This window comes from Martes martes, assembly GCF_963455335.1.
Source record: "Martes martes genome assembly, chromosome: 9".
Classification (NCBI taxonomy): domain Eukaryota; kingdom Metazoa; phylum Chordata; class Mammalia; order Carnivora; family Mustelidae; genus Martes; species Martes martes.
The window spans coordinates 61,703,512-61,719,802 of NC_137896.1; the positions used below are offsets into that span (position 1 = coordinate 61,703,512).

At 49.6% G+C, this 16,291-nt stretch overlaps 1 protein-coding gene across 1 annotated transcript in view; it reads right to left on the reverse strand.

Annotated features, from left to right (window-relative positions):
• The window catches only part of PRKCE (protein kinase C epsilon), a gene marked incomplete at its 3' end in the record, with an annotated part of 480,419 nt that overhangs the window by 30,502 nt on the left and 433,626 nt on the right, over positions 1-16,291 (reverse strand). Inside the window, exon 12 of the mRNA XM_080814806.1 lies at positions 3,075-3,213. Within this exon, the coding sequence (XP_080670932.1) occupies positions 3,075-3,213 (139 nt within the window). The remainder of the gene's footprint in view (positions 1-3,074; positions 3,214-16,291) is intronic.

Genomic DNA, 16,291 nt, shown 5'->3' on the forward strand with positions numbered 1-16,291 from the left:
CAGCATGCTTCCAAGCCCCTTACCATGACCAGGCCAATTCCAGCACTCGGGAGACTGGCAGCCATGTATGCTCACTGTGCATGTCTCGCTGGGCATGGGCCCTTTCTCTCCTGGGTTCAGATGGCTAGGAATGCTGGGTGGCCGCCCTCCAGCCTCCAGGAGGTGGCAGATCTGAGTCCTGTACCTCCACAGGTGGCAGGGTGGGTGGGGTGGGGGGGGTGACCTCCAGGTAGCCTGTGTGTGCTCAGACGGGATGGCTCTACAGAAACCACAGAGAAGCCCTGCCCGCCCGTCCCCAGGCCCACTCCAGAGCCTTCCCATTTGGGGTGGCCTCTTTCATAAAATTCCTTTGGGGCTTGGCCCTAATTCTGCTTCTTAACCGGCTCGTCAGCTGTGGAGCCGTGAGAAGGGCAAGGCTTCACACGCCATGGGAGGGCACGGGTGCGGTGGCTACCCCCTTCAGTGGCTCAGAGCTGAGGGAGGAGGGCAAGCATTGGGCCTAAGGGTGCTAGGCATACCCAGGGCTGGCTTCCATTTCCCAGGGAGCAGGCGTGGGGCGTGTGGAGAGTGGGTGCAGTAGGCGCTAGCCAAGGGGGCATGGTGGGAAGAGAAGCATTGGGCAACAGCTAGAGCCTCATTAGCTGGCTGTGGTTTTAGGGTTAACAGGCCCCTCATGGCCCCTCCTATCTGAATAGAGGCTTATGGTTTCTCAAGCATTTTCATGCTCTAATCTCATTAGACTCTCAAAACAGCTTGCTGAGGTAGGTAGGGCAGGAAGTGCTCTTCCCATTTGGAAGATGAGGAAGCAGAGGGTCTAAAACACTTTGCGACTTGGTAAAGGTCGCCTGGGGGCATCAGTGGTCCAGTCTAGCCTGGACTGTCAACTCTCAGGACTGTGCTTCCCCCCACCCCCCAACCCAGCAATAGTGAAGATAATGACCCAGAGCTCGCTACAGGCCAGGCACTGTGCTGGACCCATTGGGAGGTGTGATTGCATTTCATCTCTCCAGTAGCCCTGGCTGGAAGTAGCAATATCTTGATCAGCTCTAATTTGCCTGCGGGAAGACCAGGACTGCTCGCCGTTTCAGAGGTGGTGGTGACTGCGCCATGAGCACGAAGATGGAATGGGAAGGAAGGGCGTCTATGCCTCATTATAAACAGAGAGGTCAGCGCTGCTCGCTGTGACTCCTGTCAACGGACTGCCTACCATGAGAGCTGGGTGGATGTTAGGTTCGTGAAGTGACTGTTTTGCCTTGGGCTGGGTCCTTAACTACTCCTCTAGCCTGTTAACCCTTTGACTCTGCCATCAGCTGACAGAGGACTGGAACCAGGCATTCTGCTGAGAAGGAATGTTGAGGAAGACGGTAAAAATGCAGGTCCCAACTGAGGGCCCTTGCTTTTACTGATTTCTCCTGGAAGATTAAATTCCTAATGTTCCTGCTAAGGAAGACTGATTGGAATCTCTGCTTTCAGATCTCTTAGAAGGTTAAAAGGTTCTAAAGGGAGCTCAACTATTACTGACCATCCTCACCCGTCCCCTCAAGCACCCACCCAGTGGCCCCCTCAGCCCCTCTTCCCCTGCCATGTCTTGTCTGCTCTGTGAAGTCTCTTGACTGTCCCTTCCGTACTCTCTGCCTTCTGAGGCGGACTCCTGTTGCCTGTCTTCTTCCTGGGACAGGTCTGACAGACCCGAACACCCTCCACTGGAAAACTCTTAGTGGGTCTACAGATCCTCTAGGATCAAGGCCACTTCCCTTGGTCCTCTTTCCTAATTTCATTCATGACTATGAGCATGAAGAATGCCTGTGTTCTAGCTATACTCTTTTCCTTCCCTGAATGAAGGCCAAGAATATTCTCATCCCTTCGTCACTGGAGTGTCTTAAGTTCAAATTCATTTATTCACTCAACCAGCCGTTACTAAGAGCCTGGTCTATATGCTGGATCCTGGGAGTAAGCAGGAACACAGCCCCTGCCCTGAAGGATTCAGAGCCCAGGAATATGGACCCTCCCGGGCTGCCCTGCCCCCACCCCAACCCCCCTGGCTGTTTTTAGGAATGCTTTCCACAGCCACCACCCAAGGAAATCCTGTTGATTCTCCACAGCTCAGTTCATCTACCAGGTGTCCCAAGAAGCCTTCCCTTATCCCTGAGGATATCATCTTGTCTCTTGTATCTGTTTATTCTGCTTAATTAGCCATTAACATGGAGGCCACTGCCTCTAGACCAGAAGTTGTTTTAGGAGAATGACACAATGCTTTGCATCTAGCAGGTGCTCACACAATACCCACAGAAAGGAAACGCAGCCAGAATGGGGTAACGAGCACCTGTGTACCATGGGCAGTGCTTACTGGGGGGCTGGTATCTCCTTCCCATCTTACATGGTCAGAACCCTTGAGGCCATTTTTATTGAGCAGCTGCGAGACACTTTGTCTTAAATCTGAATCATGCTGCACTAGGTATCTCAGCCTCAGCAAGACTGGCTTGAGAAACTCAAGGCCAGTAAGCACCATATGACGAACAACATGTGCAAACAACTTCACAAAAGGCAGTCCGTCAGTCAGGTTCCCAGGGAACTTCTCTGATCTACATTTATAATGAAGCACACTTTACTCTTCCTGCTTGACCCTGGGCACCGGCCATGCAGAATGACCCCTATGCTAGAAATGGCAAATAAATCTGGGGTTTACTATAAGTACGTTACTGCTGATGAAGCTAATTGCCACCTTTATTGATGGTGCTCCTTTATTCTGGTTATTAAGAAGTGAAGACGATGATACATGTCTACAAAGTTCTCTTGGTCCTAGCCCGTTGGTAGTTCTGGACTGAGACGGAAGGGTGAGGCCCAGCGAGGCTCTGCCCTGGCATGGGGAATGGCCCATTGCTCACCGTTGGCCCCTTATCTCCTACATCACTACCATTTCCTTATGGAGAAATCAGTAAGCCTTCTACCTTTCTTCTCTCTCCTCCCTTAGAATCTCTCCTGGTTTTCTAGCGCTTTCCCCCAACACCGCTGGGTGACCTCAGTGCAAATGAATGGCCTGGCGGAAGAAGGTGGCCCTCTGTGCACCGTCTTACCTCAGGTGCGATGTAGTCAGGAGTTCCGCAGAATGTGGTGGTTGTGACGCCGTTCAGAATCCCTTCCTTGCACATCCCAAAGTCAGCCAGCTTGCAGTGACCTTCTGCATCCAGAAGGATGTTGTCCAGTTTCAAATCCCTGCGAGATGGCCCAGAATTAATGCCTCAGCCACTCCAATAGGGTCTTTCTAAGGTGGGAGAGATATGCACATCTCAGGGAAATGTGCTTCAGGGAGGAAAGCCTTTGAGGAGGCTTGATCTGCTGGCCACCCACCTCAGTCCAGGGCTCTCTCCCACACCAGCCAACCCCCAGAGGTGCCTCCATTCTCCCCAAGGTGGGGGATTCAGTAACACCAGGAATGTCTCAGACTGCTGTGGTTTAATAAAATCAGTAGTTATTTGTTGAAGCCCTACCACGTGCTGAAATCCATATTATTTAGAGTTTGATGTGAGAGGAAGAAGTCAGTCATCCCCCTTTTTTCCTGAATGAACCATAGGGAAAGCTGGAGGGACAAGACGGATTCATGCTCACATCCATGACCCGGCTAAAACCACGTCAGAAGCAGATGCTACCTTACAGAGCGCTGACTCTGTGAGCTGTCGTGTCATGGGGGAGTCCATGCCAGCTAGTGCAGGCTGGGAGGGTATGAGGACAATGTGATTCTCAAGAGAAGCTTGGAGAGAGGGTTAGGTTTAAAAAGAGCGTGAAGAGAAAAGGTGGGTGGGAAGGGAAAGCACACACTGTGGGTGCCAAAGGCAGTGAAGGACCCTGGTGAATGGTGGGGAAAGACAGGCGTGTTGACCAACCCGAAAAGCCTAGAATGCAAGAGGAGTTTGAAATTTGTGCTGAGGACAAGGAGTGACCTGCCTGTATGAGCCCGGGCAGCACAGGTTGTGTGCAAGATCAGTCTTCACAGGGCAAGCAGGCAGAGGGCAGAAGGGTCTGGGCACCGGAGGGAGGACACGCTGGTGGTGACAACCAGGCCCTACAGAGCCCAGGTGATTCTGTGCAGTGAGTGAGTGCCATGGGGGACGACGGGCAGGCAGGGCGGTGGGTGGGATACTGGCCTTAGGCAGAGCAGCTCTCTTGCTTTACAGTTTGGGGTTCCATGTAAGAACTTGTATAAAATTTGAAGTTCTGGGTAAGAACCCCCTCTACCAACCAAATCTGCAAACCCCACATCTGCCCCATAGAAGGACCTAGATTGTCAGAGGGAGGACCCCATCATGGCCCTCCCTTAGCAGCCACGCTGGGCTGCAGTGGGGTGGGAGGGTCTTATAAAGAAGGCCCATTGCCCTGCACCCAGAGCAAGAGGGGCCTTTCTCACAAGCCTGCTGGCGTCTGGACTTGAACTCCAGCCGCCATCAGGAATCCAGGCCTGAGTGCAAAGGTGGGGCAGGAAGCACTTCAGGGCCTCCCTGCTTTGCACCCGAGGCCTCGTTTCCGCTTACAGCTGGGACTTCTTGAGAAAAGAGAAAGCTCATAAAATTTGCTGTTCTAAGCAGATGCTTGTGAACTACAGAAAGAACAGTGAGCCCAACCACGCTGAGCCCCTGGGACCAGGGTCCCCAGCTTCCCCCGCTGGCCACTGTGTGTGGTCAAGGCTCAGCTCTGGCTGGGGTGAGAGGGACGGGAGAAGAACATGGACTTGGGCACAGGAGGCCTGGGGTCTAATCCCTAGGCGGGAATGGCCCTGGTGAAGTCCCCTTGCTGGTCCGTTACCTCGACCATTGAATTGGGATGACCCATTCCTGCTTGTTTGAAGGGTTGAGATTAAGTATGTGGAAGTAGCAGGCCTTTATAGTTATGCCCACTTCCTCCATGAGGAGACGGAGTTAGAGGGAACCGGGGGTTCTGTCTGCCCACCTGCAAATGTGGGCGTCATTGAGAAGGGAACCTGTGTGCCCTGCTAAGTTACAACCCCTTCATGCTCCCTAATCTAGGGCTGCCCGGCCCACACGCATGCACGATGATCGCCATGGCAACGTGTGTGTTAGGAACAGCAATAACAAACATGTGGAAAGCACCTCTGTGGGCTGCAAACCACATTCATGACCTGAACAGTGAAGGTTCAGAAGAGCGTGCTTTGCTCTGATCCTGGCAGCAGTAAGTAGATGGAAGCCAGAAGAAGGTAAGTGACTTCTGAAAGGTGACGAGCAGGTTGACTTCACTGGGACTTGAACTTGGTCCCCTCTAGCTCCAAAGGCTGGTGTTTCCGCCTCTGTGCACTACACTCCTTCAGTTTCCTGCCTTCGCGTTGGTGGACTTTTTCCAGCGTGAGCCACCAGCCCCAATTTGAGAAAGGACCCCACGCACGACCTCTCAAAGCCCCCTTCTTCAAAGTCTTGTCGGAAGGGTGCATTTCTGCTTTGTATGAATGGAGTAGGTTTGTAAGATTCCAAGCTAGCCTCAGCTCTACCCATCCGAAAGCTCCACTCAGCATTTCGTTCTGCTCACGATTCCCACTCAGGGCAGGAGAAGGTGGAACGTCTTATTCTCCCCATCTTCTCCTTTTTGCCTTCCCCTCCTCAGGCCCGGGCGCACACCGTCCCCTTGCTGCCCGCCCCCTCTGCTCCCTGAGGGAAGAAGCTGCCCCACGCCGAAGGCCCAGGGGGCCCACGAGGGCCAGTGATGTTCTGCAGGAAGCACTCAGGCAGCTGCCCCTCTGCTGTGGGGAAGGGAGGCCTCAGGCCAAAGCATGTCTTCACACAGTCCTGCCATGGATGCCAGAAATCCTGCCACGACTCACCTCCTCAAATTTCCCCTCTGTGTTTCTCTGAAGCTCGGCCTCCCCACACAAAACCAAGCCCCGTGGAAGAGACAGTGACTTATGTTCCTTTTCTTGGTGACAGGGAAGATGAGTTCAGTTGGAAAGTCCCCTGGGGACCAGAAATGCCACGATTAAAACTTGATTCCTCCTGGAGTCTGCAGTCTCATTAAAAAGAAAAATAACCCCCATGGCCGGGAACAAACCTGTCTGTCTCAGTGAGTTCCTGAGTGTGGGTTTCAGTGGAGGGGAGAGCCGAGGCTGCCCAGGGCCACGCTTGCTGGGGCCGAGGAAAAGAGAGAGGACATCCACCCTTCCTTACAAGTGGCTTGGGGGTCAAGGGCTGCTGAAGGAGGGTGGAGTTCCTGAAATTCTGCTTGCTGCCCAGCTGGCCGAGGGCGACTCCTCTCGGTTTTCCCTCCCTCCCCCTTAGCGGCACTGCTGCCTGGGGACCTCCGACTTTTGACCTCCCATTCCTGCTGCAGGATCCCCCACCTGCTGGCTTTTAGTGCTGCCTGTTCACGAGGGGTCTCTAAATCCTCCTTGGGAAGGTCAGGGACAATCATTTCTCAGCCTTGCCGGGTCCAGGGTCCAGCTGGCTGGACAGGGTGTGTAGGCTTTTCTCCTTCATGGGTGCCCCTGGTGCTCAGGTCAGCGGCCAGACATGAAGTAGGGACTCATCGAACTTGTGGATTGATAGCTTTGCAAAGAGGGACTTCTGCCTAGATATTAATCCCCATCGGTCCTCATATACAAGGACAGGGTACTTTTGAGGACCGGGACATTTTTTAAGGAATGGGGTCATTTTTGTTAATAGTGGAAAAAATACAGCAAAATCCTTTCCCCTCTATAGGAGTCAATACGATGAGCTTTTACTTATTAAATAGCTTTAATCAATTTTTTTCAGTAGGCAATACCTTCATGTGTTCTAAAACTCAGAGTATAAAAGGACAAACAATAAAAATTCTTCGTCCTGTACTTGTTCTCCAGACACAAATTTTCCCCCCTATAGGCAACTGTATTTTATTCATTCCTTGTGTCTTTTTTTGGTCACACTTTCTGCATAAATAAGAATGTGTGACTATATATTTATGTCCCCCTTTTAACTAACTGGGACCTGACTACACGCGATCTTTTGCACCTTATCTCTTCCACTTAATACATATTGGAGATCTGTCTTGGCACATAAAGAGGCTCCTAATTCTTTATTATGGCTGTACAACACTCTGCCACATTTCCTGGAGAACATTTAGCTTGCCTCCAATCTTGTGCTATTAAGAACAGTGCTGCTGTGAATAAGCTTATGAATATATGAAGGTAATTGTACAGATTTTCTAGAAAAAAAATGTCTTAATACACTAGAAAAGGAATGTGGAGTTTGAGGGACGTTGCCAAACTACCCTCCTCAGAGCTGAAGGATTTACACTTCTGTCAGCAGTACGGATAATGCCTCCTTGCTGACATGGTACGTGATTGAGTTTCTGGTAGTCTAATAGTGGAATGCAGTATCTCAGTATACATATATATATATATATGTGTGTGTGTGTGTGTGTGTGTGTGTGTGTGTATATATTTTTTTTTTAAAGATTTTATTCATTTGAGAGAGCACATGTGGGCAGAGTGGCAAAGGGAGAGGGAGAAGCAGACTCCCTGCTGAGTGGGTGACCCCATGAGGGGCTCGTTCCCAGGACCCTGAGATCATGACCCGAGCCCAAGGCAGATGCTCAACTGATGAGCCACCCAGGCGCCCCTATCCTGGTATATTCTCAAGTTTCTCTGTAAGTTTGAGCATTTTTTCATATATTTAAAAGGTATTGGGGCGCCTGGGTGGCTCAGTGGGTTAAAGCCTCTGCCTTCGGCTCAGGTCATGATCCCAGGGTCCTTGGATCGAGCCCTGCATCGGGCTCTCTGCTCCACAGGGAGCCTGCTTTCTCCTCTCTCTCTGCCTGCCTCTCTGCCTACTTGTGATCTGTCAAATAAATAAATAAAATCTTTAAAAAAAAAAAAAAGATATCTGTGTGTGTGTGTGTGTGTGTGTGTGTGTGTGTGTGTGTGAACTATTGCCATTTTTCCTTTATGGTGTTTGTTTCTTGTCTTTTTAAGGAGATTTTTCTATATTAGGAAACGGACTTTGAGTGGTATAAGAATTGCAAATTCTTGTCCCAGTTTAATTTTTGACATTGCTTATGGTGGTTTATTCTATGTTTTTTTGGATTTTATGCCTTAATTTGAAAGGCTTTACCCATTTCAAAGTTATAAAAGCATTCTCCCAACATCTCCCCTTGTATTTTCATGGCTTTCATTTTATAAACATAAGTCTTTGATGTATTTGGCATTCAGCCTGATGAACGGTGTGAAGTAGGGTTTGCTTCCAACCCCATGAGTTGGAGAGTTCATCTTTTCCTCATTGACTGAAACATCACCTTTTTCAAATACTGGTCCCAGCTCCCCATAAGGATTTGGACTTACTTCTGTAATCCTCATTCAACGATGCTGACCTATAACACACTTTCGAAATTACTGTAGGTTTATGATGCATTTTAACATCCAGTCGGGCTGGTCCCCTTCTTCTTTTTCAAAATTTCCTGGCTACTCTTGCTTGTTTACTTTTCCATACGAACTTTACAATCATCTGTCTTGTTTTAAAAAAAATCCTGGTGATGTTTTTATTGGGAACATGTCTAAAGTTATAAATTAACTCGGAGAGAATTGAAATTTTTATGATGTTGAGTCTTCCTATCCAGTAACATTGTTTGTCTATTCATTCAAGCCTTGTCTGTGTCCTGGAGGAGCATTTTAAGGTTCTCTCCTATAGATCTTGTGCATTTCTTGTTATATTTAATGGCAGCCTGCTGGTCGGTCCGATGCCCATTCTCAAGAGAACACCGTTGCTGTTGTTGGTGTTTTAAGCCCTGCACACAGTGGTGTAGCTAAACTGGAATTCAAAGCCTTCCTTAGAGCTGGGTGCTGTTACATAACTAAGTTCTAGCCAGTCAACTGTATGAGGTCTTAAAAGAAAGAGGCTTATCTTCTCTTTGCTTCTACTCATTGCCTGAATGAGGATATAATGCCTGGAGGCCTCGTAGTCACCTTCAGCCATAAAGAAAAAGACCAAGCCCCAGAAATGGTCACTGGACTTCTTATCTTCAGATAACACTCTTATGAAAAAGAAAGAAACTCGTATCTTATTTAAAGCACTGTTGTCTGGGGCTTGTATGATAATCGCAGCTGAGTCTACTCCTGGGGAATCCAAGTTGTTATTTTATATTTGAAATTCCTATTGTAAGTGGGGATCTTCTTTTCCATCATATCCTTTCTCTGGTTGCATGTGTATGTACTAGTTACTAATTTCTACTTACCGTTTTATGCCCTGCCACTACATGAATGTTCTTTATTTTTGCAAAGGCATTTTCCGGTTGAATTTCCTAGATTTTCCAAATCATTTGTAACGTGATCATTTTTACTTTCTCCTTTTCAGGGTTTGCATTTGTAACTTATTTACTTTGCCTGATTATGTTAGAACCTTAAGAACAAGGCTGAGTAACAATGATGGTAGTGAGCATATTTAGTAGTCTTGGGTTTGGGGGGTCTCTGATTATGATAAAGGCATTTCCCCAGGCAGAATGCCTTATCATAGCCCCTGTCACTTGGAACCTGACTGAAGGCTACCTTACTGGGTATTCTCCACCAGACTGAGGACTTGGGAGAACTTCCATGGAAACTCCCTTTCTCCCCAGCTTCCAGAGGTCCCAGTGAGCTATGGGGAAGATGGTAAGGAACAGGCTCTGCAGTGCCCCTCTAGTCCCGGGTTTCTCAACCTTGGAGCTGGACTGACATTTGCAGCTGGCTAATTCCTTGTCATGGGGGGCTGTCCTGGGCACTGTAGGACGTTTAGTAGCAATGCTGACTTATACACATAAGATGCTATTATCAACACCCTCTACTGCCCCAGTGTGACAACCCCAAATGGCTCTAGACATTGTTAAACATCACCCGCAAGACCACTGGTGGGCAACTGCTGCTCTGAGTCTTAAATAGTGATCAAGGCTCCAAGACGGTCTGGCCCGGGTCATTAAGCCGAATAGGGATTTGAGAGCAAGGCTGCCAGGAAAGGGTACATCTGTCTGGAGTGTCCTCTGCTGTCTCATCCTGACAGATAGGAAGCCTGAACACAACAGCCCTGCTGGTGTTTGGTACCATCAACCCACCTTTTTCACCATCTCAGGAAATCAAGGCTCAGAAAAGGTAAGCCTCTCACCCACCCTTGCATGGCGGGTAAGAGGCAGTGCTGGGCTAACTCCACACAACAGACCATCTTTCAGATCAAGTGTAAGATCCACGAGCTGGAAATCTCTATCTGCTGATGGGACCCAAATTCCTTTGTGCTTATAAAAGGCGGGCTTCACGGTGAGAAGGGGAATACAGAGGCCCAGAGGTCATGGTCACTGACAGGGAAGGTGTGATTTAGGGGCACAATGATATAACAAAGGCTCCCTTGAGGTGGGAACACAGATCACTTCCAGAAACTCAAAAGACAGTCAAGAAAACCCCAAATATGTCTGGGACTCAGTTTCCTTATCTATAAAATGGGGATAATATTGCCATCATTGAATGAAGTAATCCATGTGAAAGTTCTAGCATAGTGCCTGCCTGACACATGTTAGTTACTCCAGGAGTAACTAATGGTCTCTGAGAGTCTCCAGGCATCTCTGACAGTCATTTCTTAAAAATGCACGTGCCCTGTGGGGGCAGGTCAGTAGGCCCCTAAAAACTCTTTAATAATGGAGAAATACTTATCCCTTCCTAGTGTGTATAAACCACAGAGACAGAATCCATGGGATGAAGACCACAGAGCATATGTAACAACCACACAGAGGTGAAAGTGTCCAAGGATGCTTGAGAGACAGAAAGAGACTGCAAATTCTAGGCCAGTCCAGGGAGAAAAATCACAGGCTCTTTCCCCTTGGGCCCGGGAAATGATACCTCGCACCCAGGGGAACACCAGCGCCCCAGGGGAGAAAGCAAAGGCAGGCAGTGAACAGCAGAAGCTGGGTGGAGTCCTGGGCTCCTCAGCACCTCAGCTATCTTAGCTTAAAAAATCCTCTCTGACTTGTGAAATTGTATTTTCCCAATTTGGTAGATACGCCAAGAACAAGGGCCAGAAAATTCTTCTGGAAACCACTAGCATTTAGCAAAGTGTTGGCACCCCGGGGAACCTTCGCACATAAGAAACAATGGAAAAAGAAATTTTTTTTTGCTTGACTTGAAAACTCACTCCAAAGGAAAAGACCCATATGTCCCTGTCTTCTTCACTCTGCCTCTCCATTTTTAATGCCCTCATTTCCCTGGTACGCTCGATGGTATATCCCTCCGGCATGCTAATTCCCCCAAACTCAGGCCCCAACGCCACGCCACGCAAACGACAGCACATTCTTCCATTCACTTGAAGATAAGAGATTAATTAGAAAGATTACTTCTCAGGATGCCAAGTATTTGGATCACCAGAGAGCAGGCCCTCAGGGGGAGGTTATGAAGAAACTCTGCTTGTTTTTGGACAGAGAGTGGAGGCTAGCACATGACTGTGGTTAATCAGATGGGAACACAGGCTCTTTGGGCAGATGTTGCTTTCATAGACTGAACCACACATTCACGAGAAGACAATTTTTCCCCTTCAATACAGCACACTCCCCTTGACAGTGGGGCAAATGTCGGTGACTGCTGCTGTCCTTCCTCCTGAGTCCCTCTGTGGCGGCCCACCCCTTAGCACTCGCAGGAACGCCACATCACTCCAGGGCCACCATAGGCACAAAGCCTAGGAAAGGGATCCTCATGCCACTCTGTCAAATAGAGAGTCGTCATTTGCTTCAGAGCCAAGGTAACTGATTTCAAAATTCTCCATTGCCACGCTGATACCTGAGAGTCAGTGGTAATGTTTCACTCTGGGCCAGTCTGCAGGGAAATCTCGGAGTCTTTTCTTTCTTTTTTTTTTTTTTAAAGATTTTATTTATTTATTTGACAGACAGAGATCACAAGTAGGCAGAGAGGCAGGCAGAGAGAGAAGGGGAAGCAGACTTCCCGCTGAGCAGAGAGCCTGATGTGGGGCTCGATCCCAGGACCCTGAGATCACGATCCGAGCTGAAGGCAGAGGCTTAACCCACTGAGCCACCCAGGCGCCCCTCGGAGTCTTTTCAAAGGAAAAGCTCAATCATTTAGGACAAATAGTTAACTACCATTTTGGTTTTTTCCCACAGGCTTTTGTAGGCTGGCTCAGTATAAGTCTTTAAATGCATTATCTCATTGAATCTCACCAACAGCCTAGGGACACCATAGGACTATCACCGCCTCCGTTGTAAAGATGAGGAACAAGGGTCGGAGGGGCTATGCCCCTGGCCCTGGACACGCAGGTGGCAAGTGACAGAGTTGCTTCACCTGACATCAACCCATGCTCTGAACCACTTAGCTATCTTGCTTGAGGAGGGGAAAAAGAAAGATTATATCTACACTCCTACCCTCCTGTGGGATGGAGAGCACGGTTGTTGCTGTTGGGGTGACAGCTGTTTTGGACTCATGGCAAGGTAGTTAGAAGATGTAATTGATAAGCCACGCAGTGTTGTTTTGACCAAACTGACAACCCCAGTCTGAAGACAGCAGACCTCCAGCTACCACACTGATAGCTGGAAAACCCAAGGTGTGAAATGGTACCCCTTTCACAGCCAAAAGAAACAGCCTGGGGTTATACCTGGACATGAAGACTTGGAATCCCTGCAGAATAATTTATCTGTGAGATTATATCTAATTACTTTTTTTTTTAAATCCACAGTAGTGAAAGCAAATTCTTATGCTTGATACACACACAGATAAATATCCTGGCCTCCACTGACGGGAAATAGGCCTTGACCTGCGTCCCCCGTGAATGGGATTGGCCCCTCTGACCATCATCACAGGCCGTCCGTCAACCTGCACTTAGAAATGGCTCTTTGGGGCTCGGTCGTTATACAGACTGGCCCAAGGACAGCGACGACTTCAAACAAGTCACTTCTCTGAGCTCGCTGTCCTCAAATATGAGAAAAGACGGCTGGATGAGCTAATCCCCAAGGACACTTCTCGTCTGAGATCCTGGGAAGCGAAGGCAGCTGGAGCTCATGAAGTCTGAACTTGCAGTCCTGGCCGCTGCACACCAAATATTTCCCTTTCCACTCCAGAGTGAACCTTCGCCAACAGGCCTTTCCATACAAGACGTAAATCAGACGATGCTCTCCTCCTGCTCGCATTCTTCAGGGGCACCCTGCGAACATGCTTCCTGGTGTGCTCTGCGAGGTGCTTTGGGGTCTCCACTAGCTTCCTCCCTCACCACACCCTCCCCTTAATCCACACCTGGGCCTGGGAGCCTTGGGTGCTTCCTAAGTATGTGAGGCTGTCTCCTGCCTCAATGTCCCGGTATAGGCCCCGCTAGGAGGGTCTGTCTTCCACAATGGACACCCATGAAGGCGGGTCCTGGAAGCCCAACCCCCCAGTGCCTGATCCTTCCTAGCACCTCAATACCCGCTGTTCAAAGGATGAGAAAATCAGGGAGCAGGGAGGGGAATTTGGGAATCATGGCCCCAGGCAGTTAGGCGACCCGAACAAATGCTTTCAGCTACCATATGGAACTATTAAAACACATGATTAGAAACTGTTAAAACTAAGGCCAAGGCACCAGAGGCAGCCGAATCTGGCATTCTCCTGTACCTCTCAGTCCGTTCTCTTGTTACACTCAGGAAGAACCCCTCCGCTCACCCCGGCAGCTTCCATGGCAGTCAGAGTGGAGGCCCAAGAATCGTGCTCGGGCTTTGGAGCTGGCCCTCCTCCCCCCTTCTTTTGCCACCACCTCCCCGTCTGTCGAGCCACGGGGTCAGGGATCTCTGACAGCACTTTCCTGCCTTGAGACCTTTGCCACATGACTGTTCCCTCTCCCTGGAGAATAGACCCCTTGTCATTAAGGTCCATGCCTCAACCTCTCTTCCTCAGGGAGGCCTCTCAGTGGTCACCCTGCCTAAAGCAGCCCACTGCCATTGCCACCCTCTACTCCTGACCCTTCCCTGAATCTCACTCACCTCAGTCATTTCCTCCACAACAACGACCACAACCTGTAAGGACTCTGCTTGTTTATTTCCTTAAGTAAATGGTTCCCCCCCAGGAGCTCCATGGGAACAGCGACTGCATGTTCATGTTCCCAGCGTGGTCCCCAGAGCCCTGCAAAGTGCCTGCACTCACTGTTGGTTGAGCGTCCCAAGGAGACGGATCTGTATTCAGTCCACTCCAGTGATGGTCCAGTTAACGGCATGATTACAAATCCTCATGCCTCCGTTGCCTAGTTGGCCCTGGTTGTCATGTTCCACAGTATTTAGGGTTGCTGCTCAGAGCCTGCTTTTTGTGGTGGGCCTTGAGGATACTGGGGAAGAGGACACAGTCCCTGTCCTCAAGGAGGGGTCTGGAGGGAGAGGTGGACAGAGGCCAGAAGGCTTGGGATGGTTAAGTTCTACATTAGAGGGGTGAACAGGACACCCCCACTGCCCTTACAAGGCCAGGGCTGCCAGTCCTGCCTCCTTCTTGGCCCCAGCGATTTGCAGCTCAAAATCTAGCCAGCATTCATGACAAAAAGGGCCACTCCAGCTAAAGGGCCAACAGTAACCTTCCTGGGGGTGTGCCTGGAGCCTGGCGGAAGTGGACTACAGCTCCTCATGCCCAGAATTCTCAGACAGGGGACCGGAACATCACTCTTTAAGGTCAGGGCCAGAAGTTGCCCCAACTAGCGAGTGTAGATCTTCCTCGTCCTCGTTCAAGGAGCCGCATGCTAGAAGAGGGGTCGGCACCTCGCGGGTCACCTCCGCCCAGATAAAGAGCTGAGGAAACACAAATGTAACTGGACAAGTTGAGGGGGATGTAGGGAAAGCACGTCTTCCTGCAAAGTGAGGGTCACCCGAGTTACTTGGAGGACATCGGAGGCCTCAAGCGAGGCCAGGGAGCTGAAAATGGACTGACCTCTGAAGGGACAGAAAACAGATTTTATTATTCCTAAAAAAAGAAGTCTCACATTTGAATTTGTTTAATTTGGCCTTAGAAGGTATTTGCTTTAAGACCGTGTGGTGCTCTTCAGCTGATCAGAGATGTGAGTGTGCGCGTGTGTGCGTGTGCACACATGCCCCCGAGGACCGCTAGAGGCTTCTGCTCACACCCACACATTTGTCCGGGGCTCAGGCCTGCAGCCGGTGGAGGGGGAGAGTACACAAGCCCATGAGCAGGAGGCAGGTGAAGGAGATCCTCCTTTTTGTTATTAGGGAGCACAAAATCTGGTGGAGTTTATAAAAGGGGCAGCTTCTACTGCTCCAGCCAATGAATATCTCCTGGGCAGCTGCTATATGCCAGGGAGGTTCTGGCTTTGGAGTGAGGGCAGGGATCGACCGATACCTCAGCTCGCACATGCTGAGTCTGAGGTGACTTGGAGACATCTAAGTGGACATGCCAACTGGGTAGTGACAGATGAAGTTTTGTGCTGGAGAAAGAATGGGAGTGGCTACTGCAGTCTGAGCAGAGAATTGGGCTGCAGCGGGTCTGCGAGCAAGCTCAGTGTTGAATGGGACAACCAGAGAGGAAACTCAGGAAGCCCAAGGAAGCCCAAATATCTACCCGAGGCTCAGAGAGATGAGGGCATTTGCCCTTATTTATGTTTATTTGATATTTTCTCTTTATGCTTAGGTATTCCAATTTAGAAATAATAATGATGATGATGGGAAATTATATCTTTCAAAAGAATACTTTCCAGATCAGTGGAGGTATCATGTGCCAGGGTTGGCCCAGTGAACAAATTTAGTAAAGAAAAGAACTGTAAACTTCAAATCTACCAAGGGGAAGAAGGGAAAGGAATTCCAGAATTCTGCTCAGAGTAAAAAAGAAAAGAAAGCAGCAACTCTGCAGGGACGCTGGGAGATCTGCTCTCACACAAGACAGCAGCTGTCTCCATGCAGGAAGGAGCTCCGTTCAGAGAAAACCTACCGGAGCGGAGCTCCACGGTCTCCAGGAACTGTCCAGTCTCCCACCCAGGAAGGACCTAGCGGCTTCTCCTCGTCCTCCCAGCTAGTGGGTGTAGTGGGAGCCCAGCTCAACAACAGTCCCGTTCCCTGGGCCCCTCTCTCCTCTGCCTTCTGGCTGCCCTCCCTGACCCTCCCTTTTTTCTGCTCCATCTGAGGGGGGGTCCCTGTGCTCTGGATATTTCTTTGCTTCCTTCTTGTTAGAAACTGCCTTCTCCCAAACGATCAGTCTTTTGAATTAGTTGCAAATCTTTCAGTGTCACTGAGCTAACGTGGGCACATAATTATGGCTTGAGGTGTAATTTCCCCCAGGGAACCTGCACAGACGGATGAGAAGATTCTGGAGAGTTAGTAGAGGAGATGGAATGGGGGGGCACAGCTT